At 45.5% G+C, this 25787-nt stretch overlaps 1 protein-coding gene across 2 annotated transcripts in view; it reads right to left on the bottom strand.

Annotated features, from left to right (window-relative positions):
- The window catches only part of C2CD2 (C2 calcium dependent domain containing 2), a 38539-nt gene extending 14538 nt beyond the window's left edge, over positions 1–24001 (bottom strand). Inside the window, exons 1-7 of one of the 2 annotated variants that reach the window (XM_080376703.1) lie at positions 23302–23768; positions 21071–21169; positions 10736–10855; positions 10212–10313; positions 6256–6378; positions 5832–5952; positions 2711–2819 (exon numbers count right to left, since the gene is read on the bottom strand). In XM_080376703.1, the coding sequence (XP_080232829.1) occupies positions 2711–2819; positions 5832–5952; positions 6256–6378; positions 10212–10313; positions 10736–10855; positions 21071–21169; positions 23302–23583 (956 nt within the window). In that variant the 5' untranslated portion in view covers positions 23584–23768. Of the gene's footprint in view, positions 1–2710; positions 2820–5831; positions 5953–6255; positions 6379–10211; positions 10314–10735; positions 10856–21070; positions 21170–23301 lie in introns of both variants that reach the window. The other variant, XM_080376704.1, reaches the window with a different exon arrangement.
- Positions 24002–25787: the final 1786 nt, after the last annotated feature.

Genomic DNA, 25787 nt, shown 5'->3' on the forward strand with positions numbered 1-25787 from the left:
CTGCTACACCACAACAGTAAGAGGCTAGTTTTTCCTGGCAGGATCAAATTTGTAAGACAAGATGCTGGAACAGGTCCAATCAACAACCCATTCAAAGCTGTGCGGTATTGTGTGAAAGTAGGAAAGTGTCCTGCAAAAGCAGGATAGATGCAAGTAAATAGAAGTAGTTACAGCCTTATGTGAGAAGAGTCAGTATTACTTTTTCAAAATAAGACTCAAGGATGTTGCAAGATAACAAGAGCTAGTTTCTGTGTGACAGAACTGATGTGAACTATTAGCAGAATTACTGGCATATGTGGTACTTTGTAAGATGGACTACACAATAGATACAGACCCTCTCCTCTAATTGAGACAGTGAAGCAAACTGGGTACCTACTGATGAACCTTTGAGTAAAATTTGATTTTATAACCTTCTCAGTCGGTGTACTGCCAAAAAAGCTTAAGGGCACGCACATAGGTATTTTATTTTCTTACGTCTCCATTTCAGGATGGTGTGATCTTGGTTGCAGGCACCCCACTGCCATTAGATGCTGTGGGACACCATCTATGTAGCAGGTTGTAAGCTTTTCTTTGCCACTACCATCCTCTCCCGTACCTCCAAAACTTGAAAGGAAGCACCTTGATGATACTATTGCTGCTCTTCCCATGAAGCTAAAGCAGAGCCTGACACAGTGGTCGGTACACTGGTGATCAGACTGGTGCGTATTCTCATTTTTGGAGAAAGAAAAGGATGGGGGGTGGGGGGTGGCATGGGGATGAACTTGAAAGAAGGTTTGCAGCCAAATCTTGATCATTTTTCTGTAAAAGTCCCCCAGCTTACCTCATGCACTTCCGAAAAGCAGTGCGGAAAACCTAGCATTATCCCTAGTGTCAAGGCCAAATTCCAGTCAACTTAATCACATCCTGCCTGCCCTCTCTCTGCACTTTCAGTTGGAAAGGGTATTATTCTTACAAACTTCCTGTCTGAAACTGCTGGGAACGGGTCTGCTCTGCAACACCAAGCACGGATGCTGTTCTACCAACAGATGGCTGAAGTGATTCACAGCCCCAGTGGCTGAAGCACTTTAGAGATACTCCAGAATAGAAAGCTGCTACAGAAAGGCATTTTTTCCCCATTCTCACTGTGGAGAAGAAATTGCATCATGTTAATCCTTAAGTCTTGATGGTGATGCAGCACACTGTTACAGAAAAACGTTGTCTGAGCTGTGGCTTTCCACAAAAGCTGTAGGTCCTCGTAACTAAAATCAGACCTTATAAGTCGTTGGACTGTGCATGTCTGTAGGAAGAGAGCTTTCTAGCTGGTTTTCCACTTGACAGCAGGATAAGAACCAGGTGCACATACCTCCCTCAGACAATATAAAAAGGTAAGGCCTTTCGGTGGTGTTCCAATTTTTTCTTTGCTGACTATAGTGATTTCTAATTATTTCCACCCACTGCAGACATGCAGAGAGGTCTGGTGTTCTCCAAGTCCTGTACAACTTGTGATGACCGATCCTGGTGTCTTCCTTTAAATCAAGCAGCCCCTGTCACTTTTCCCCTCAGCTCTTCTGTTTCTGCAGTGCACGCTCCACAACACTGACAGGCGCAGTCCAGCAGACTGCACTGAGGAGGCAGAAAAAGGTCTGTGCACTCCACAGACAGACCTCCTTCAAGTTGAGAAGAAGCACACAGAATTGTACACCACTCTTTGAGGAAGAAAGCACTCGGCACAGACAGGCAAAGGTCCAAATACAAGCTCAGTTCCTTGTAAGCTAAGGAACGGATACAGTAGATGTCAGGCTGTGACTAGACAGTGAAGAAAAATGTCACAGGAAAATAAGCAGCATTACTCTCTGAAATATAAGAAATGTAACCAAGAGGAGAGAGGAAAGCTACAGAAAGAATCAGAGAGACTCACTCCACTGTGTGTGAAATGCCTCACACATTAATATCCTGATAGAAAAAAAACACACCCAAGCAGTATCCACAGTAGGTTGTATGGCAGCATCTCCACCCCATTCCCCTGGGAAGCTGCCTGCCTGTGTGTGTGTGTTTAAAGCCACTAGAGAAACATCCCTCTGGTCCACCCTGCCACCAGTGATTCCCCCTTCTTCAACTCATACAATACAGAAGCTAGCAGATATTTCTGCTCTGCTGCTAGAAAGTGGAAATTAAAATAGTTTTAGAACTGCTCACTTTTGACCTTATACACAGAAGCTGTGTGAATCACTGAATACCGTGCAGGCTGCCCAAAAGTCCCACTTGGCTCTACAGAAAAAAAATCTACAGTTAGTTTTACGCTTCCTTTTTAATCACAGCCACCATTCTTTTAGATGGTCAAATTTTTTGCACATTCACATTTGCCACTCAGGGAAGGGAATGGAGAGACATCAGATTTCCTCAAATGCAGTGCTCAAGGTAAAGTGACTTCAAAACCTTGCCAGTGCTTTTTTCTGGCACTGTATGAAAGCACAGGGTGATTTATTATGCCTGTTACTGCTGTCATTTACTAGAACCAGATACCTACCAGCAAAGACCTACAGACCTATTTGATTTCATATGCATGCAGAAGGTAATTAGATATCCTGAGGTCCCTACCAGCTCCAGATTTCTCTAAGGCCACCTGACTGGCTGTATTTCAAAATGCCATTCTTCTTTGAAAAACCTCACATAGTTTAAGTAAAAAAAGATGCTTTACTATAAAAGTATTCTCAGTACATAAGTTACTTACAAGATAAACTCTTCCTTCCAAAAGGGATTTGCAGCATTTTTGGCTACAGAGCTGGAAAACTTCTGCATAGGGTCATTCAACTGAACTATACATGCAAGGTTTGTGCTGCCTGTAAGGGCAAGAAAATAATATCCAGTTATTAATGTTCCATCACCAAGAGGCGCACTTACTAAAAAGAAAGTGAAGAACTCCCTTTCTTAACATACTGTGCTTTGCAACAGACTACTGCAAACACTTTCTCACCTGCCACAAAATAAATTTCTTCCCTCAGTTTGTATACCGTCTACATTAATGGCAATGGTCAAGATTGCATCATTGTCTTATGCACTGTTGTTCTACATAGTGTGAAACATGATAACCCGACTTGAATTCTGGCACGAAGTAAAAAAGTACAGGCATAAAAGAATCAAAAAGGATGGGGAGACAGAATGAACAGCAAAGAGCCGGCAGTGTGGGTGTGTGGTGGAGAGGGAGTAAAGTTGCTTTCAGCTGCTTTAAAAAACCCAGAAATTTTCAAAATTCCTACTGGCCACAGTCACAGTGGTTTCTTTGGACATCAAAGCAAGCTTTTTCTGCTAGCCAGTGAATGTTGACAGTGGTGTTAATTAACAATGGCTTTATGGACTGCGGTTTTTAACAAGTTCATGGCATTTTAGAGTACTGGTGCAGAATTATCTCTACCTTGATCTTGGAATTTGATAGCACAGCAAATTGGCATATTAGAGCAGTTATATTGCTGCTCCAAGGGGAAATAGTTTGCACACCGTGTTCCCCTTAAAACAATTTCTTTTGTACAACTTTCACAGCATAAGAAACCATTTCAGTCCCAGCAATTGAAAACGTCAAGGAAAGTAGCAAAAAGCTCAGTATCGACTGTGTTAAAAGCAAACAAAAGATATGCTGTCTCCAGTTCTCCAGAAGAATCTAGGCTTATATTTACTATCATCAAGTCTCAGTTGTCCTCTAGTGGTGCATCAGGGCTGGATGAGGCACAGAAGCAGCTTGGGCCTGGCAAGGTTATTAGAGGAGATAAAGCACTGTGTATTTGGGATCCAAGCTAACCCTGGAGTAAGTAGTTTAGCTGCTTTCACAGTGAGCTGAGCCTGAGTTAATGAACCTGGGGTGTTTTTTTGTTAACCCAGCCATATGTCACTGCAGCCTGCTCTGGCTGCCAGCAGCGCTCAGCAGCCTGGGGCAGAAACGCCTGTATAGCTCTGCCTGAAATTACACTGGAGTCACTGACCAACTGATACTGAACAGGGTATTTCAGCATTTCTGCCCCACACACCCTGCTGTATACAGCTAACAATTTTTTCCTTAACAGCAGAAATCACTTTTGCCCTAGATGATACACTGTGGACTGTATAGTACTAAATCTAGGATAATCTTTGTTACATACACAAACTAAGGAGATAAAAATGTGCATCATCTATAAGCAGAGACCAGTTCTGCTACTGGTTACTCGCCAGCTGAACTAACATATCTATGGGAAAGCCACAAGCTCCTATAAACCATGTCAGCATCCATGGTTTATAGGATGATAATGATCAAGACACATACAACTGCCTCTTCCCAACCCTCAATGCATCTATGCAGGTTAGTCTCAGAGTTGCAACAGGATAATTAATTATTGCGGCAAGACAAGGCCAGGAAAAGGGAAGGGAGTAATAATTAAAAGGCAGCAAGCCATGTCCATCTTCCCAGCTACACAGTATTTCCACTGGATTTCAAGTGTAACACCTAAACCCCACTATGAAGCTTTATTTCTCATACGTAGTTCCAAAGCGTTCACACTACCAGAGTTGCTAGGGAACCACCAAAATCTCTCCATCTCCTTTTAAAACATCAAACAGTGATTTTGCCTCCCAATATCTGGGTTCCCAGAGTACAGCACATTAATTGTCCCCTCTTGCTCTCATTTTCAGGGAGGGGTCAGAGATGTCCCATAAGATGAACCTTCTGTTGTATGCACGTAAAGGTATCTCATGACTTTTAAATGCAGCCCAAATGATTTGCTGTTTTGAAAAGTTTAGTTTGCACTACAAAATTGTAGAGTAGTAACGAATTCTGAATGACTTTTCCTGCAAATTATAGTTTCCAGCACAGCTTTATTTATATAGGACATTTCACTGCGAAGAGTTTCAGAACTGCTTTAAAAATAATCTGTTTTTTTAAAAAAACAGTCTGCAGAAAGCTTTAGGGAAATCACTTCCAATCAGAATGACCAAAGCAGCATTATGCAAGAGTCTAGGGCAGAAACATATTATATCTAACTGAAAAAATGAATACAGTAAGTAGGATATATTTATCCAAAACCAGTGCCTTGCCCAATTTAGCAGCCACAAGCTTCCATTGAAAAGACTGTTACAGAATTGTTAGGGACCATAAATAACAGAGCCTCAGATTTGTATTACTGCTGACGAAATCTGCAATACGCTTGCTCATGCCTCAATCAGTGATGGAGGCGTGCTTGCACTTGAAGAAGTCTGAATACTTGCGAGACAGGCTTGGTGCTTCTTTCAAAAGAACAACACTGCAACTTCACTAGGCAGTGACCTCCTTTTTGGCTTCACTCTCCACTTGCAAGAGATACTCCCTCCCCTACCCACAGACGTACTTTATTAAGGGGAAAAAATGCCTGACAACAAAACACTACCTTTGAGGAGAGTTTACGATAAATCAGCAAATTACTCAAAAGTAAGAAAAGCAGCTGTAACAATAAGGTAATATCGAACCAAACCCATGTCATCACTAACAGTTAATGGAGAGCTGGATTTCAGCCCTTCATCTTGGGTACACCCAAAGTGGTAACTTCTAGAAATTGAAGCTAAAATCTAGAAAATAACCAAGCAACTTTATAAATATGGTCATTTCAACTTCTTGTCAACAATGATGGATTTGTTTACAAGAAGATCAAGATGTCTAAATGCTCAAATAAACCAACACATACACAGTTTTGTACAAGCATGACTAAGCCTGTTTCTCTGAGTACAGCAATTTCTTACATCTTCTTTTGAGAGAAGGTTGTAACCCAAAGCTTCCAAATTATTTCAGCCACAAGGGGAAAAAAACCCAACCCAACCCAACCTGAAAATGAGCAGCATTGCACGGGCTGTATTACCTGCAGCACTGTGATCAGTTAGGTTTACCGCGATGTTTTTCACCAGCAGTTTGAGTTCATGAGCCCTTGGAGGTTTAGGCGGACTAGTGCCCTGAGGGAGAAGGCTTATGTTGTGTACATTCTGTGAAAAGCAAGCAAAACAAGAGGGATCACACATATGCAAATACAAAGTACTTTTAGTTTCTGTCACGTTGATACAGGGAAGCAGACATGCCATGGGGTGTAACATCAACAGGTAGCCACATGGGAGTTACGACCACAAAGGATTCACTGCCAAAGGCTACGTTGTTTCAAAGAATGCATTCCACTTGTTTCCAATCACTGAATGGTGTTAACTTATTTATTTGTGAGTCATGAACATATAATTAAAACACTAAGCAGAAGGACACTTTTGTCAAAAGACTTAGGTAGGATTAAGACTTACCTGAACCTCCTTTATATCTGTAGGCCTTGTACTCAACACTACAGATGGAGAAACTGAGCTAAAGAGGTTCTTCAAAACATCTCTGAGCATTTCAGATATTGCACACGTCCCTGCTGCCTGTCCCTAAGAGGAAACAAACAATCACGTTTCTCTAAACTCAGAAGAAAGAAGTTAAGGCAAAACTTAATTTGGTATATTGAAACCACCAAAGCTGTCAACCATTTACTTTTTCAGACACAGACATCATTGATGTTGCCAACAAAATGTTACAAGAGATCATGCAAATAATTACTTAAATTCTTATATTATGCATTAAATGAAAACTAGAAATATACACTGAAAAAGCCACATGCTCTTCTGAGAGTTAGGAAGGCACAGCTATTAGCCACAAAACCAAAAGTTTCATTAACAGTTTATATCTTGTGATGGTGTTTTAAAGTTTTTGTATTGCTTTGCACTCTGAGAGCAGATCAGGTCATCAGATAAGCAGATCGGCACTGTTCCACTGATTTAATGGGAGTTATGCCAGCTTGCAACAGCTGAGAAGAAGCTAATCCTGTGCCACGCTAAAAAAAAAAAAAAAATACACTATAGCATCCCTTGGAAGTATTCAACCTTGCTGCAAAGTGCACTGTATGGACAGATACCAGTCATGCTGCTCTGGGGGGACTGACCTGTACGTTTGTCCATTCAGAAATCTCATGGCAGTCTGTGCTTAGCACCACTATCTCTGAAGGATCAGAACAGACCAGATTTTGCTTAGACACACAGCTTCACACAATTAACTGTAAGGTGTATGAAGATGGTGACCCACCCCTGCCCTCCCTGTGCTCCTGGAGAAGCCTGCTTCCCATGTCATGCTCCTCGGAAAGTCTCTTTGCTCAGTTACCTACAGGGAATGGATTTTTAAATTAAGCCATCACAGAAAGGGCAGTCTGATACCCAACTGCTCTGAAGATAGCGCAGGAGAAATCTCAGTGAGGTTTCTTTTCTAAAGACAAGACTGAAGAAGGAGACTAAGACCTGACCTAAGCAACAGAAGACCTATCCATCTTTTCTCACCTGATACCTCACCTGAGAGACTTCACTATTACAGAGCAAGGCTTTAAAGGAAAGGGAACTGATTGACAGATGCAGATACAGAACAGCTGGAGAATGAAATAATCACACAAAGCAGAAAAAAGGTACCCTTCCGCATGCCGCTGTCTGACGGGAGCTTGCCTATAACCAGCATGCCATGGCCAGCAAACAGGCCCTGCTGCAAAGACAAGGTACACTGGTGACAAGGACACCTGAGTTGCACAGCAGGGAGATCCCGCAGGGGACTGAAGGCCTAATCCAAGCAGGCGGCTTTGATAATACTACGGCTGTGCACCATCAGCTTTCAGTGCCACCTGACACACGCTGCTGCAGCCACACAGCACAACGAAGCTGCGAGGCAGTAACAGCTGAAGTCTCAAACAACAGCATCTCTGCCACCAGGGCAGAGCACAGGCTTTGCTCTGCCACTCTGGACACCCTGCACCACACTCCCCCGTTGCAGACAGCTCTCGGCAGGAGAGGCAATCTGTCATTTCTAAAGCCTCCAGTCCTTTCTCAGGTGTAGAATGATAGCACAATGACTTCTGCGCTCCTAAAGGTATGCTTGCAGCTTGCACAACAGGTCAAACAGACTTGGAATAACAGCCCCTTCCCAATTACCCAAGTGTTACAGAAACGTTCAGGGTGTTTGATAAAAATCCCAGGAATGCTGTATACAGAAATCCTGTTTCACTGCCTTCTTACCCAAGTGCCCTTTGATGACAGGTCGCTACAGTTCAAAACATGCAACAGCATCGACCAGTTCCACAGAAACTCTTTTATTCACACTGTGCTCCCTCGAACAACCACCAAGGAAAGAGACAGTGACAGATTTCTACAACTTGCAGATAATACTCTTTTACTTTTAAAGTCTAAAGCTATCTAAAGCCTCAGTATCAGAAATTTCATTACTTAATGTTGTTTAAATAAGCAAATAAATCATGGTTAGTTTTCACTGTTTTGGAGGTAATTTCTCTCCCCTGTCCTTACCTAAACACTGTTTGATGAAAAATATTGTCAAATTCTAAAATCCCAGCTGCCTCTCGCTTGGACATCAACACAATCTGACATTTGCTATTCATGGTAACAACAGCAACAATAGTCAAGTCATTTGACTTATACTCATCGGTATTTTCTGATGTTTCCATAGTTATTTGGAAAGCGCTTTCGTTAAAGAGCCTCCTGTCAGCCCAACCTCATTTTTAGCCATCCTTACTTGGAAAGTAATGTTCCATCACAACACCCTCTACAAGGAAAGCCATAATGGCTTAACTGCCACTCAAAAAGGCTTAAACCAACGCATTTTACATGGGCTAGGGGAGTACTGCCAGCTACCGTGGCCAGCTTGGGGCACACCAGCACATGAAGTCACCGCATCCAAGCCCTGCCAGTCAGCCAGGTTGTCAAACACAACTCAGGTTCACCCAGCTGTGATCAGCAGAAAACAGGTTATTATTGACTGATGACAAAACCACTGTGTCAACAATCACAATCAAGTAAGGGTATTTATTTGTATGCACAATACTGATTCCAAAAGAGGAAAAAACAAAACACAAAAGCTGACATTTAAGTTGAGAAGCTGAAGCAATTTCCGAGGTGTAGGCTGCTCACAGGTTTTAGGTCTTTGTTTATTGCCTCCCCCCTTCCCTAAGTGCCAACAGAAACTTTGAAGTCAACATAAAGCCCTTAACTACTAAAAACTTAACTGGCTCATTTTAAGAATGTGGGCAAACCACAACAAGTTGCAACTCCTTTGCAGCTGTGGACTCAGGCATCTCTCAAAAAGCAGGTTGTGAAGTACCAGAGTCATCTGCATTTGTCAGTAAGTACTTAATGACTGTTCAATATGTGGATAATCAGCATACCATCCCAACACATGAAGGTCATTCACACTGCTATGCATGCACAGTATTAAAACTATATTAAAACACACTTCAAAAGACTCATCTGTCTTTAGTTAGGAGTTTAACATGTTTGTGTACAAAAACCGTGGTAATAAATTATTACATCTGGTACGCTCAGTACCGGTGCTTAGGAGCAGGTCTACCATACAATAAACCTACTTTTTAACGAGGCCTGCACTCAGAAAACCAGCTTCACATAATACAAGCAAGTCTTCACCCACTGTTGTAAGAAACGCTTAAGTAACCACATCTGTGCCAAAAAAAAATATATCGTGAAGAGCCAAAGGCAGAAGACCGTCTGAGTCATGAGGAAACTCGCTTAGGGGATGTCCCAGTAAAAAAACCCCGATGAATCAGTGTTTATATACTGAGATAAAGTGCAATTCCAAAAGCATCAAGATACTTTTAGATCATCCATTGTTTCTTTAAGTAATTGTATTTTTTCATAGCTGTTTCTGAACTATTGTTGCCAGATTTCAAAACCGATTTAAGTTAAGGAAGGGGCAACTTTGTAATTACTTTGATAGGAATACCATTACAATTGTTTTTTTTTTAAATTATTTTAGAAGCACTCTGAGAGAAGGTATTTAGGAACAGACATTTTTCACATATTTGAATTGGGATTAAAAATGTTTGCAAAGTCACTTGTCTGTCAGATTCAGATTTGATTTATCTTTAATGCTTCAGTAACCTTGAGAAATGTTCCTACATTTCAGAGATGTAGGGTTTTGATGGATGAGCCATGGTAGATTTCACCGAGGCAGCTTGACAGCACTGTTGACATGTAACTGCCCATGCTTCTACCAAAGGCAGCTGACAGAAAGGAACAGGCATTTTTGCTTCAGCTCTTCCAGCTTCACCCGATACCTTTGCTCTAGGCACTTCTACTGCTAAGCGAAAGCATTACACTGGGTTTACCAAAAGGACACAGACCAGTCTTCTCTACCATCACAACAAGTAAATCTTACTGACCTCCTGCACTATTGGCTGGATTTCAAAGTTTATTTCATCAGCATTAATGAGGAACCACTCAACTTTGACATCTTCCCCTTTGTCTTTCATGTAGAGCTGAAGCTGTGGATAGGAAAGCAGTTATTAGAGAGCATTCTGGTGTCCTGTAAAGAAATTGTAGGTCAAGCTCCATACTAAGGCCCACCAAAGGAAGAATGATACCAGTTTCTGAGTAAGTAAATTCAAAGTGACGGTCTAAGGGGGCAGAAGTTACTTAACCGTTGAGAGTGCATGCCAGTCAAACAAGCGAATTGTCGTTCCATACACAAGCAGCGTACCCAACGTGTTACTTATGCACAGTCTCCTAAAGAGGTGGCTTAATTTATGAATTTATCATTTGTTCCAGAGGGAAACTGTAATATTATGGAATGTTTTGCTGGAGTTAAGCTGAGCTTGTATGCATTTTGCAAACAGGAGGTTCAGCTTAGCTGTGAGATGAGACATAACAAAAGAAAAAAGAGAGAGAACAACACTTAACACTTTACCTGCAAGTGAAGTGGAGACAGTTTCACACTGTACGACTGACCTTCCGCAGCTGCAGGTGAAGTATGTGAGACAGTGACAACAAATTTAACGGAATCTCCCACAACGTTGCAAGAAACCACCTAAAGAAATGAAAGGGGTGGCAGGAGACAAAGGAAGGGGAAAAAAAATTAGTCTTCAGATGATGACTTGGTAAATGCAAGAAAGGAACTAGAAAAGGAAGGACTTCAAGCTACCAGAACTAAGCTAAATTCCAGAGGTTGGAGATTTCTAAGCAATTTCATTAACATCCCAATGTCCTTCTGTACATTCACTTCTAAAAACTGTAGTTCAAGTGTTCACTTCTGGACACAGAATTTAATACCTGGAAGTGCTGGTATTTTCCAAAATTTGTATTGTTATCCAATACAAAAGTAACTCCTCATCTGACAAAAGACTCATTTGTGCTTCACATATCTATATATTAAAAGCTCAAAGATCGCACTTTTGCATAAGGGACACAAAATACCTGCTCCAAACTAAGTAGCCTACCATGGCTTTACCAAACAATATTTGGTTTAGTGATATTCTAAAAACGTGGAACTTTGATATAACCCTGCTGCTGCACAAGAGGATTTTGTCTGAGTAATTCCTGTTCCAGTGGGGTGGAAAGGGGCAGGAGCCTTTAAAAGTTTATTCAAGTCTTTGACCAGACCAAGAAAGGCCCTGAAACTTGGTGACACAGCTAAGTATCTGGGAAAAGTTTTGTATGCTACTTGACGGCAGTAGACTTTGTTGAATACACTCCCTCACTTTTCTGAGCACTAATTAACTTGTTATCACACTGACTTTACAAACACCGTATGTTTTTTCCTCCCTCTCCTCCACAAACTGACTGAGGTGCTGGACCTGCTGTGCAAAATTCCCGGACTGTGCTGAAAGCACCTCGTGGCACAAGAAGGCCCCAGGCACGTAAGTCAGAAATCACTCATTACACCAGGGAGAGAAGCTCACTTTGCAAACAGCTTTGCTGGTTGAAGACAGCTGCTTGTCACTGTCCCTCTGTAGTTACCGTCCCCACAGCTCCACTGTTGGAAAGGATAGCTGAGCCCTCCTTAGACTGACTCAGGCAAAGCTAACCAGGTTAATGCAATGCACAGACAAATAATTCGCTACAAGATTTGTTTGACGGAAACAGTATTCATGCTGTTCAATTATATTTGCACACTTATTGCTTCACTTACGGGCACTGGAATAGAAGCTGAAGGCTTTAAAATTAATCATGTACCTTCCAGAAGATCCTTATCAGTCTCTCCTTAAATGTATTTCATCTCCCTCGGCTCTATAGCACACATTTTAAGAAGGATCAGAGCATTATCAAGGGCTTCAGAGCACATCCATTAAGGTAGAGACTTAATTACAAAGGAGCAGGGGGAGGGGATGGACAACAAATAAAAATCCCAACCACACCCACAAGCAACAAGATTTGCCTTTTCAGGTTTGCCTTCTGCAAATTACAGTTCAGAAGTGGACAAAGCAGTTTCCCTCACTCTCCCCTTCCACAAGGTCTAAATTCCTTTGGAAGTGATTTCTGACCCTTAATTCCACATAATCAACACAAACACCCACTACTATGATACAACATAAAGAATTTTTAAGCATTTTTAAAAGGTAACAAGACCAAAGAGCCCAGGCTGCTTATTTTACTTGTAGTTGAGTTGAAACACAGAATCACAATCACTCCTTTCATTCACAACGATGGATTGGCATGGCTGTTCTTTTAAGACTTGAAAAATTAATAGGTTCTTCCCTCTTTTTCAAGGGCAGAGGAGGGAAAAGGACAGGCCTGATGCAAAAGCTCTTGACAATTGCATGCCCTAAATGCAATGGTTTCTCATCCACGCGCATTTCACTCACACATGCATAAGTAGTTCAGTGCATTCAGAACAAGTTGGACTTGCTGTATACGCGATGTGGACCCATTTGTCTGGAATTTCTGGATGTCTAAGAGCCAGGTTGCCAAGTACACTGTTGTTTTCTGCTTAAACAAAAACAGTGTGGCAGAAGAGTTGGTAGATAAGTTCACTTGCCTCTTTTTTCCTAATCATGTTTACTTCTAAGTGAAGGATGGAAACAAACACTGCAGGTGCTGGAAATTTCACTCTTCTTTCTACACCTTGTCAAGAGATGCTAAATCTATTTTTTCTGTATCTGTACCTTTACTTTAGGAGTCCAAACCAGTAGGGTTTGGGCTTTTAGTCTGCTTGATTAATTTATTTTCTGCCAAAATTATCTACCAATTCTACTTCCCTCCTCCCCTCAGTTTCATTAAAATAACTATGGTCTTCAGGTACAGAAGTCTGTTAATTTTTAATCCAGTCAGAAAAAGGTATGGGGTTCTACATTTGCTAATGGAAAATCATATGTCTTCATATCAGGTGAATCCCTTTGTTCTGGGAGTGGGATAGATTATGCAGTCAGAATACTGACAGAAGCAGAATTCCAGAATAGAATTTGAAGAGAAAGTGATTTGGTTTTCATCTAAGATGCTGCCACAAGTGGTGAGAAATTGATTAAAGATAACACAACTGCCACTTCCCTTTTTAAGTGACATTCCTCTAGAAGTGTAACGGATGATTTTGACAGACCAGAGGAGAAATATGTAGGCCATTTTCCCCAGAATAGCCACATGAAGAAAAATACTGAAGCCTCCTGTGCTATGCTCCTCTTCCTCCATGCCCCCATCCAACCTGCTTCCTCAAATTGATTTTCTCTGCACAGATGAAGAGCAGCAGAAGGGAGGGTCAGGCAAAGCACCACTTTCTGGTTGACAAGGGAGAGAAAGAGGAAGGATAGAAGTTCACAAGAAAACAGTAGCACGTGGGCTGATCGGAAGAGAATTGCTCTTCAACTTCATTTATCTTCCCCATCTCTCTCTCCCACTCCTCCTTAACAGGGATACCCCTATTCATCAACACTTTGTGTTTCAGAGTCTAGAAAACTTGACATTTTTACAACAAATTGCTTTTTAAAAATTAAGCCCTTGCACCACCGCACAGCAGCTGTGGCCAGCTAATTCTGGACTCCCAGAGGAGTCACAACCTAGCTCTCTTTTGTTATCCTACATCTGGACGAGACCTCCTAAATCAGCAGAAATAGGGTGAGATGAAACAGCAGCACAAAGCAACCAGGTCTCTTGTACCAGCAGGACCAAGGCATTTTTTCCCTCCAGCACCTCCATAGCTTTAGCTTCCCCTGGCACAAACATCCCATTCACCAGCTAAGGTCTCTCCATGAACTTTGGGGATCTCCCACAGAAGGGATTCCCAGCTCTTCCTCAAGTAAGCTGTGCCCCTGCTCCTCCTCAGCACTCCACCACCCCTCCCCACACTCAGCTGACTCCTGGCACTTGATCACCCCCACGCCAGGGTTATTCTTGCTATCTCTTCAACACCCTCCAACCGCCCCCCTTCGCCTGCCTCCATCCCTGACTGCACTAGCCTACAATGTGGGTGAGCTGCTGTGGCAAAACTCCTTGAATTCCTTGACCTGGCTGGGCTCTGTTCCCCATCTGCCCAACACAGGCACCTGGCTCCAACGAGCTGCAGATGCTGTAACACACCTTCCTTATATGTACCTAAAATTATTAGTACAATTATCCTAAAAAAAAAAAAAAAAATCTGAGGAACAAAGGAGACTGAAAAAGCACTACAGTTAGACAAATATTTTTCTCAAGAAAAAGTGTTCAAACTTGTCTACCCACAGCTGCGAAAGCCTTTCCTCCTGCTTTGCCTGCCCCCTCTTGATGTTTTCCCTTTGTGGTTCCTCTGGATAGAGCTGCAAAATTTCAGTTTCTTTCCTTCCTGAAGTAGCAGTGGAAGCCGTTTCATCTCAAGGAGCACCACAATGGCTCTGCTCCTGACACGTGGTGTCCCCTTCTCCTTGAGGTCTCCGTTTTGGCACTGGCACCCCACTGATCCGTGCATTACACATGGCCTTTTCATTACTCCTTCCTCCCCCTTCCACATGCCACAGCAGGTTTCGTCCCATGGCCAAGGGAGGGTGAAGGGCCACGGCGTCAGGGGGAAGTTCTCACAGCCCTACCAGAGAAGGTCTTCTTCACCCTCCCCAGGCCGCAACCACACCACATGCATGTGCATAACCCTCAGCATTATAAGCCTTGATTCCTTTTTTTCTGGAAGGAAATCAGTTTTACTGCATTTGGTATTTATTTCCAGAAAGAACAAGTTACTTGAGGTTATTCAATAGTATTCAAGTAATACAAATCTTTTCACAAGAAAATTAGTATACTCCGTGAGTCAGCCACACAGTGAAAGCTGCCTTGATCTCAACTACATGGATCAGTATGCTATTAGATTTTTCCCACATTTGGGAGTACTGCTCTGAGAAGGAGAAGGCTCTTTTTTTGGCATGGAAAACTTATCTTGTCAGTGGCCACACAGACAGTTTGTGTGCTCAGCTTAAAACCTCACCATAAGAAAATTCAGAAGAAGAATTACATGATCTTCCTTGGTTACCAGAGCCTATTGCATCAACTTTTTGAGGGGGTTTCTCTAGCTTCTCCACCATTCCCTCTTTACCCAAGCAGTTTACCAGTGATGCAGACCGCAGGGAAGAAGACAAATGCAACATCTAACTCTGCCACAGCTAGGGGCAGATTTTTAGAAGCCAGTATCGATGCGAATTTGCCAGCAAATATAATGACATAACCATAGACCAGTTTTAAAAAACAATGGTAAACACCAGGGTGAAGCAGGGTGAGTGATGGAATGAGTACAGGGGAGAGAGAGTTACCACGTCAGCAACAGAAACAAAGCAGAAACTGATAAAATGTGAATGTATCCACTCCTTTGAGGTCCATATACGTACAAGTTCAAAGAATTGGAAAAAAGGGGAGGGAGGATAAAACAAGTAGCGAGTACAAAGAGACAGGACAGAAAGAATTTTCAATATGTCTAACAAGTTCAGTGAATATCAAATGGTGCGAGGATCGAAAGCAATACTTACTTTTAAGAAGGGGGAAAATAAATAAATACCAAAAATAGACTTGCTAGTTTGGTCTCACTAACACACAAGCCTTTACAAACGATTTCAGAGACAGCATAGTGAAGATATGGAGACCAACAGAAGATAATAACACATAGGAGAGGTTTGCCAGTTTGTGCTACAGTAGCTTGGAGAGAAAAACACAGGCACATCATGCCATTGGGGTGCTAAGGCATCCCTGACCACTGTACCGAGCTGGCAGATGTGGCACAAGCCTACAGGCGGCCCACCCACAACTGCAGTAGCAGCAGGAAGACAGGCAGGCTACCTGACAGTGCCAAAACCAGTATTATTTCCACTGAAGCAAACAAATCCCCGGTCTGATGTCTTCCTTCAACAAGACACTCAGTTCTTAAGTAGGTTAGATCCATTATCTTGTCTTGTCTATTTTAGTAGGGCCCCCCACTGATAATTAAGCTTATACTTCACCATTCCCATGTTAAGGTGAATGGAGATGTGCTTGAAAGTAAAAGGACAGTACAGTGAACAAGGGAGGTGAAAGCTGGAGGCAACTTACAAAGGAGCCTGTCAGGCACACAACCTATTGTGTAGTTAACATCCAAAACCCCTCAGGAGAAATCTGAAAGTAAGAGTGATGCTGAGGAAAGCAAGCTGGGAAGCAGTAATATAAAGGAAGATTAGGGCATCACAGAAAAGCTGAAAGACCTTGAAGACTAGAAGATAAATGCAATTCAAAGTACAGAACATGTGTGTATGAGAATTAACAAATACTGCTTAGGCAGAGAGCAGCTTATCACCGGGAGAACACCAAGGGAAGAGCGATCTGGATACATTGTCAGTCACAGCACGAAGCAGCCATGGGAGAGGCAGATCGGAAGCCTAAAACACATCAAGTGCTTTCAGGGACACAAAGAAGCAGTAATCTCCTTGCATGGTGAGACCTCACCTGCAAAGCCGGGTGTCACTTCAGCCACCAAGTTCGAGAAAATGGATTTAACTGGAGCTGCTGCAAAGAATGGGTGCACAGAATTGACTTACAAGGTACGACAACATTGTGAAAGGAGACTTAAGGAACAACTTACTTAGCCAAGCTAAACAAAGGCTGGAAGGAAATATAATTCCTTCCCAATATATTTACTGACAGCAAGCAGCATGGAAGAAAAGTAAATACATTAAGAATAAAGGATTATATGAATATAGAAACAAAACAAAAAGAAAAAAACACCAAGAAAAAAAAAAGCTGCATGGGCCATGATTCCACCTAGTCTTGTAAAAAAAACCCTGACATTAAAGCAGCAAAGCTCTGGGACTGCTTTTCAAGCACAACAGGGAGCTAGAAGACAATAGGAACTGCACATGGTGGTCAGGGCAGCTCCCCTGACCAAAAATAATCAGAAATAACATATGTACATAACCAGGAATGATCCCAGTTAGTACTGGAGTGGTTACAATGAGAATCCAGTCTTTCCCGAAGCAGAAAGCAGCCTTTGCTGCAAAACGTCTCTACCTGCTTCAAAGCAACTGGAACTGGAAGCCGCGACGCCCCAGTGTGGCACAAACACAGGCTGCCAGCTCACAGCAGGGTGGCTGCAGACAAAGTGATGCCAAACTGAAGCTACGACAGCTGTGTGGGTGAATAAGGCCTCTTCAGGCATGCTGCACAGCTCAGCAGAAAACAGGACCTCTCACAAGCCTGCAAAACAGTCCCCCTTTCTCTCCACCATTCCCCTCAGCCAGATTCACAGAATCATAGAATCATTTACGTTGGAAAAGGCCTTTAAGATCATCAAGTTCAACCGTAAACCTAACACTGCCAAGTCCACCAAATCCATTCCTGGAGCAACTCAGGGCAGAACGCATCTCTAGAGACATCTACACGCTTGTCTGAAGTCTCACAGAAAAATTAATGAAGCTTTCATATTTACTGTTGCATGTTGTGATCCACGACAGTCATTCCTTGTATAGAAACATATTATCACATATTAAAGTAATGGTACTCTAAGGGCATTTAACCCTTTTCTACTTAAGCATGAAGCAGGAAAAGAAGGGAGACTTCTGTTGTAGCCTGCTCCGTTCAAAACCCTCTGTGCCAAGTCCCCAACAAGAGAATCATCTTTTGTTGCCTTTTTTGTTGTGAAGTTCAAAGCCTCTGGAAACAGACTGCAGTAATGGAAAGGCCGGCAGAATTAGCTAAGAATATTCCTAATGTTTACTTTATTAAAACAAAACCACCAACACCACACAATGAAAACAGGCCACTTCATTCTATATGTTTAGGCTCTGGCCCAAAATTGGAGTGAAGGCGATGTATAAATAGAGGCTTTGTCAAGAAGCAGTGTGGTGTAACCTTCAGCCACAGAGAGCTCTGTCCCTAGCACAACAGCGCTGGCAAAGCTGACAACCAGTGGCTTCCCCAACCACGTCTGCAGCACTGCACTGTGAAGTGCACAACAGTTTTACAACTTCCAGCTTTCTTAAGGCAAGGACAGTATGTATATACCTAAGGATTACAAGTGTTACCCTGTGTCCTGGTCATAAACAGGGCTGTCAGAAGTAACATCGTAATTACAGTCTGGCTGGCAATGCCGTATTGTTTCATAGCAAGACTTCCCGGGCAGGAGGCTTGCTCCCAGCACCAGGCAGGCTCATCACCTGGCAGTGCTCCATGGCCCAGCATTCAAGAGGACAGAGGACCACCCACCACAAAAGACACACCACAGGGCTCTATAAGCATACAGCTGCGTTGAAGTATTACATATCCCATGTTTACTGCTATTTTGATTTCTCACCCTCAATCCTCCACTTCCTTTGATGACCACAACCTCTCTGATGCAAGGTCAAATACATATTTGAAACAACATGCAATAAATCAAGCCCTGGCTGCCGAACCAAGGTACCTATATGCTCTTGCCATACAGATTACAAGTAAAGCAGCATGTTGAACCGGTTGCAGGAAAAAGAGGCTTGTGCCAGCTGATGCCTCAGGCATGGGCAGAGCTCTGTGGGATGCTACAACATTGATAAACATGCAGCATATGGTCACAAACTACATTCAGAGCCAGTTGCACCAGCAGTGAGTTACAAACATGCATCAGAAGTTTGGGTTTGGACAAGCTGCAGAGATATTTCAATTTCATGTGCAAAGATTAAGAGTTTGAAGAGTAAGGGCAGGGGGAAGAAAACACCACAAAAACACCACCTTTGGACCCTTGGTATTACTTGAGGAATATGTAAAAGAGACAATTACTATATGAGAGGACTCCTGAGGTGTTTAGAGAAAGGTATACACTTAAGGAAGGAGGGAAAGTAGCTACCAGAGTGCCACTCTAAGGTTATTGTATACTGCAATCCAAACAAATACTCAGGTTGTACCTTAACTGAAGGAGTGAGAATAATTCAGAGAAATTTTTCCAGCAGCTGTGCAAAAGATTATGGAAATGGGTTTTGGGACAGTTCAGAACAACCCAGTTTACATAAGCAAACACGTTTTAATCAGATACATTTTTATATGTGCTTATATTGGTTTAAGCTGCTGCAAAACCACATTAGATTGTTGGCTACAGTATAACAGCTCAATTAACATACTGAAATGGCTCAAGCCAAAGTCAGCCAAGGACCAGAGACTGTACAAGGGAGGGTGCTGGATTGCAAAGCCACAGGTAAAGGAGCGCAAGAAAACAGCCCTACAGCAGGGAGCAGTTCCCCAGGCTTAGGCTGCCGTGGAGCCAGCACTTGATACCTTCTGCTGCCACAGCAGTTTAAGGTGCCCATGGGGTGCAGCGGGCACTAAAATACCTCGCTGCTACAGCAGCTGTTGGAATCTACAGTTAAACAACACAGAAGTTAGCTGAGGACTGCAGCAGAGACATTCCCAGCGGTACAACAGAACTTTAGGAAAATCCAGGACTGCAGTGTTGTGCCTTGGTTCTAGCATGCCAGCAAGACAAAAGCAGGTTTTAGCCTTGAGATGCTGCTCTCATCGTGGTCTAGCCACAGGCAGCACTCAGCACAGAGCTGGCCCTGAATTTTGACACTGATCAGGGGCAGCCAGCAGATCAAAACCTCCTGGTCATCTTCCATGCAAACACATTTGCAGCCGTGCCCGCCTTCCAGCAACATTTTAGACACGCACTGCAAGATACATGGGTTTTGTCCTGTTAGTTGCTGACTTTTATTTGTAGCAGATCTCCCTTGGTTGCTGGCTTCACACGTTATGCAGCACACCACTTTTTAGGCCTAGCAGTACCCTCTCCTTATAATTTCCCACCGTGGTGTCTTCTAGTGGCACAGAGTAACACTAGTGGCAACTCTACGGCCCTACCAACTCCAGTCTCTCTAGCCACACTGCTGGGGTGCAGGGTGGAGAGGAAGAGAGAACAAGTGCACAAACTTTACATGTTGGCAATACCCAGCTGCCACCAATCAGGGTGTGCCTGTAAGTTGTGTATCAGGCAGATAAGCATGCATAGGTTTCAAAGGAATCATAGTAGAGCTGCTTAACACCTAAATTCGACAAGCAAACCAAAATAACAAAGCAAAACTATAAGAAAAGCATTAGGCTAATTTGATACAGGTGCCTAAAACTGAGCCTCAGTTCAGGTGTGACTAGTAGTTATAGACACTAGAATGAATATGCAGAAGCTGTCATGGCTAATAAGCATACAAACTTTTTTTTCCCCTTTTAATGCATTTTTCCTCTGTTCCGAGAGCCACATTCTGCCTTATCTTAATTTTCCATGTACTAAACCACTTCCGAGTATGTAGGGTGGGAGAGGAAGAAAGAGACCATTCACTCCCCACTGAACACAGGATTCAGTAGAGTCAAGACTTCACTCTCAGGACTTTGCCCCTGTTCCATCGATCCTTACCCAACTCAAAGCAAACTTGTAATCAGCCCCACAAACAGCAAAAGGCAAAGATGTTTTCCTGTCCCAGAGGAGAAGTATCACTTTCCTTCTTCATGGAGTCTCCACCCCACACTTCAGCAACAGGATGAGGAACCATTGTACCAATCATGGGGGTGGGGAGAGAAGGCTGCTCTATGAGTACACTGAAGGCGTACCTATAAACCTGGCATCACACTCGTTATTGTTCATGTGGTAGAAGCTCTGGAGCCCATTCTGCTCATGATTTGCAAAAGCAGTGAATCAATGCAAAGAGTCTGCACAGGTTCATTAGAGAGGCAGCCTCTTACCAGTGCTGACAAACTTTGATCAAGGGTACAGAAGTACTGGCAAATAAAACTCCCACTGATGCTAATAAGAGAAGTTAACATTTCCTGCCCAAAAAGTAAAACAAAACCATGCAACTGAAACAAAACAAAACTTTACCTTCTCTTGAGCTGACTTTACAATACTAACAACTTGTTTAACTCCTAGCTCAAGTGGTTCTGGTGGGTCATCTTCCTCAAATGTAAGCAACAGTGAATCCTAAGAAAGAAGAAAAAAAGAAGCATCATTAGGTGACGAACACACTGCTTGAAAACAAGTGATAAAACAGCGCTGCCAGTGAAGTTCCTGGAAGAACCGGAGACGGAATTGCAAATGTATGTTAACATTTGTATGTATTAATTGCATGACACCTCACTACATAATACAGGGTAGAGCCTGAAAACCTATACTTAAGACATAACTATGCGCCTAATCATGTCATCTTTCTCTGTAGCAGACTATCAAGGTACCCAGCACAGTGCAGAGTGAAGCCTGTGAGCAGCAACAGAGTTCAGTAAAACTGCTATTCTTGAGTAAGGATTAATCAGTGCTGTAGTTTTAAAAGGTGGTTTTGGTCTGACCTAGGCTATGCTGAAACTGAGAAACCCCAAATATCATCTTGCAGAAGAGAGGAAAGAAGCCACCCCCTCCCCAGTCCTTCGTTGTGTATGACAGCAGGCAGTGATGACAGCTACTCAGTCTTCACATAGACAGCAAGGAAAAGATGGCGTATACCTGTTTTGGCAGTGAGGTAACACTTTCAGAGGCATCAGCACTTGCATTCTTCACCTGCTACCCACACCAAGTGGTCACTGCCACTTCCCTCGGCACCCGAGGTTGTTTTGCTCGCAGGAATTTCTTTAGCCGTGGGCTGCTGACATAGTTTTGGAAGCCTGACAGCGGGAGCAACGCCACGCTGCAGTGCCAGGCAGTGAACGCATGGCAAGAGATGGCTCCAGCTGTTCGCCTGGGGAGGGAGGGTGCACATGTCCCAGTCAAAGTGGCTTTGGTCTCTGGTCTGGGACAGGAAGCTGCCGCTTTTTTCTAGTTACTTTCAGTTCCTAGCACCTGTATCCAAGTTGTCTGGGCTCTCCTCTTCCACAAGCACAAGACAAACTTCTGGTTCTCAGCACAACCCATGCTGCTTTTCTCAGCTGCACTATGCAACTTGAAAGGGCAGAAAAAGCATTTTCTTTCCACAGCTCTAACTTGTTGTAAGGTCTGGAAAGCATTAACCTGCTTTCCTTATCTTTTACACACACGCGTTGCCCCACTCTTCCTTCTCGCCCAGGCTGCCCCCTGACAAATAAGAAGAAAGCACTCTGGGGCCGCCAAAGGAACCTCCTAGACCCAGGGAGGGGGCTGTCCGCAAATGCAGAGGCCTGGGTACGTGCTGTTTCCTAGATAGTTTAGCCTCAGCATTTTCCACGGACACAACAACGGTTCAGTCCTCAGGACCAGGGAATCAGGTTGCCATGGTCTCACCTAACCTCCTTGCCTCTTAGGTCCGGGCATACCATTGCAAACCGATGAGCAGGATGCCAGGCTGTGCCCTTCACAAGAAGGGCGGGACGGGATGGGAAGGGAAGGGGTGCCACATTCTGCGCACCTGACCTGACTTGGGTTTAAAGCAAGCCGACCAAACCTGAGATGCCCACCATCCCACGGCTGTCTGGAGAACACCAGCCCTCGGCATCACACCGAGCCTGGCCCAAGAGAACACAAAGGAGCCCAGCTCTGGCAGCCACTTGCTGAGGGACCGACCGAAGGCCGGGAAGTTTCTGTCGTTTCCATCTGCCCGCACCTGAGCGATGTCACCGGCTGCCTGGGCCAGGGTCACAACTGCCCCCCCGGCCTTCCCCGCTCCCACTCGTGCACCCGCTCCCTGCCCCCGGCCAGGCCCTTCCTGCAAATTCCTGCCAAGCCAGCACCAAATGTATACATACTGATATACACATTCACACGGAAACACATCTGTGCACACACGCGCACATATATATGTGCACATACACACACACGCCCCTATGCACAGGAGAGGCTGTAACACAGAGGCAGGCGCCGTCCTGGCAGCGCCCCGACAGATCTGTGGAGCCAGTCCCAGTGCCCCCCCGCCGCCCCCCGCCCCGGGCGGGGAGAGCCCCCGCCGGCACAGGGGCACACGCCACCCTCGCCCGCCGCGGCCCGGCCCGGTCGGACGCCCCACGGCCAGGAGGGCCCCGGCTCCGGCCCCGGCCCGGCGGGCGCGGAGGAGCGGCCGGCGGCGTCGCCCGGAGCGCCCCGGCCGGGCCCTGCGGCGGGGCTGCCCCGCTCCCCTCCCGCCCGCCGCCCTCAGCTCCGTCCCCGGCACTCACCGCCCGCGTCGCCGCCTCGGCGCTGAGCGCCGCCACCCAGGCTCGCCGCCACTGCCGCCGCCAGCTGCCCAGCGACAGCGCCCAGGCCAGCACCGAGCCGCCCTCCTCCAGCAGCTCGTCCCGCCGCGGCGCCGGCGGCAGCGGTGGCGGCGGCCGGCCCCGCCGCAGGGCCAGCAGCGCATACTGCACCAGGTAGACGGCCAGAGTGGCCAGCGCCGCCACGAAGAGGGCGACCAGCGCGCACCAGCGCAGCTCGGCCAGCCCGCCCGCCAGCCACGCCATGGCTGACCATAATGGGAGCCGCGCTACCAGCCCCCAGCAAGGCGCGCACGGCGGCGGGGCCGGGCAGCGGCGACCGCAGCCCGCACAGGGCCCGAGCCGGGAGCGGCGGCACGGACCGGCCCCCTGCCCGGGGACGCGCCGCGCCGCACCGCCCGCCCACGGCGCAGTCACCGCCCGGCCCGCCCCCGCCGGCGGGGCGCCCAGGGGAGGCCCGGCCCCGACCCGGCCGCGGCCCCGGCCCCCGCCCCTGCCCGGCGCTACCGGCGTAGGCGGCGGCGCGGCGGCCCGGGATCGCGGCGCGGGGCGCTCAGGCGGCGGCTTCCCCGGCGTTCCGCAGCATTGCGGGGTGGGGGGGGGCGCCCCGGGCCGCGGCAGCGGGGACAGCGGGGCTCGGGGTGCCTGCCCGGGGCGCGGGCTGCGGCCGGGACAGCTGCCGCCGGGCGGCTCCGTGCGCGCCCGCGTCCGGCGCTTCCCGGAGGGACCACTGGCAGCCCCGGGCGGTGCTGCGGACCCCGCGGGGCGAGGGGAGCGCCTCCGGGGACGGGCAGGACGGGGCGTTGCAGTGGAGGCAGTGGGGCAGGACAGGCAGTGGGGCAGGAAAGGCGTTCGCAGTGCCGGGGAAGGCGCGGGTGTCAAACTCATCGTTTTTCTTGTTTTTCTTCCAACAAAGGGTTTCCCTTGACATCAGTAGGTTTTACGGATGTCGTTTGCACACTAAGCAACAACTGCAAATGAAAAGTCATGTGACGAGCCCTTCACATCTTTGCACTCAATACAAGTGTTAATGCCTGCCTGTGGGCAGTGGGAGTCAGTTACAAAACAGGCCTTACCCCCCCCCCCCCCAAAATATAAAAAAATCAGATAATCTTCCCGTTCAATAGGCTGAGGCATACTCACCTAGTTTATGTCGGAATTGCAAAGCCCAGCGGATAAAGCGGCCACGCTGCCCCTCACAGCAAGCGAGCGTTTTGTGAAGGCACCCCTTTGCCTGACAGGGCGCCCACACTTGTGGGTCTGTGCTCGCGCCCCTGTGCACCCCTCCATAGCACCGCGGGACAGCAGGAGGTTACAAGGCAATTTATTTCTCTCTGTGCTTCCCATCAAAGGGCGAACGCAAGCTTCCCTTTTCTTCCTGGTGCCTCCTCACCTCCTCTGCCCAGGATGTCAAACTCACCGCAAGGAGAAGAAAACCAATCCTGTGCTTCATTGCGATCTGGGGCCTGGAGCCTAAATACGGAGCTGATGCTGCACACCATGCTGAATGGCTGGTGTTATCAGTAGGAGGTTTGCGATAAAGGGGAGGACATTATCTTTTGATAGTAAATAAAAGTTTCATCAGTCTTTAATTCTGTCACATTCATTTTTAGTAAGTTCCTGTTTGGTTTTCAGAGTGCTACCTTATCAGCTCATCACTGTTCATGTCCTTGTTTTTCTTCTGCTTTTGTCTGCTCTGTTTCTTTCATGGTGACTTTACCCATGGCAGCTCCCAGCCAATGAACCTCACTTGTATTTTTTGCGCAATCCACTAAGTCATTAGGGTTGGCAGCGAAGCTCTTGCTCCGTTTGGGTTTAGGCTACTGCCACTGAAAGGCTGTTACATCAACATTTAACACAGTATTTTAGAATATGGGGGCTAGGTCTCTGGGAGGAGGAACAGGTTGCTGCCTGAGAAGCAGTTTGATCATTTTGTGTTGTAAATACATTGTCCACATTTGCACCTATATGCTACAAACTTAACAGGGCCAGAACATACTTTTAGCTGCTGTAGTTAGTTTACTGTACAGACGTAAGAAGAATGAGCTACTCAGAGATCAAAGTATTTGCCTGGGACACAGGGAAATCCCACACTCCATTCACTGACCAGCTGCCTGCTGCCTGCCTGACTCCAGGTGGGTGGTTTAGAGTACACCTACATGACACCAAGGAGCAAGCTGCTGAGATCTCCAGAGATCCACAGCCACAGCCATATTGCTATGTTAGCACAGCTCTGTCCATAGGTTAATTGACCCTGCTGAGAGACCAGATTGATTAACCAGACTCATTTTAAGATCCAAACCAGTATCTTTGCTGTACCATCTTGTCTGCAGATAGCTCAGGGATTTCTTATACAGCACTGCACTGTGACAGACAAAACTGCCCTTAGCTTGTCCCATATTTCAGTTCCCCACGTACGCCATGTAGTTTTCTTTAACTGGCAGGAATTT

Source organism: Falco punctatus (assembly GCF_963210335.1).
Source record: "Falco punctatus genome assembly, chromosome: 2".
Taxonomy (NCBI): domain Eukaryota; kingdom Metazoa; phylum Chordata; class Aves; order Falconiformes; family Falconidae; genus Falco; species Falco punctatus.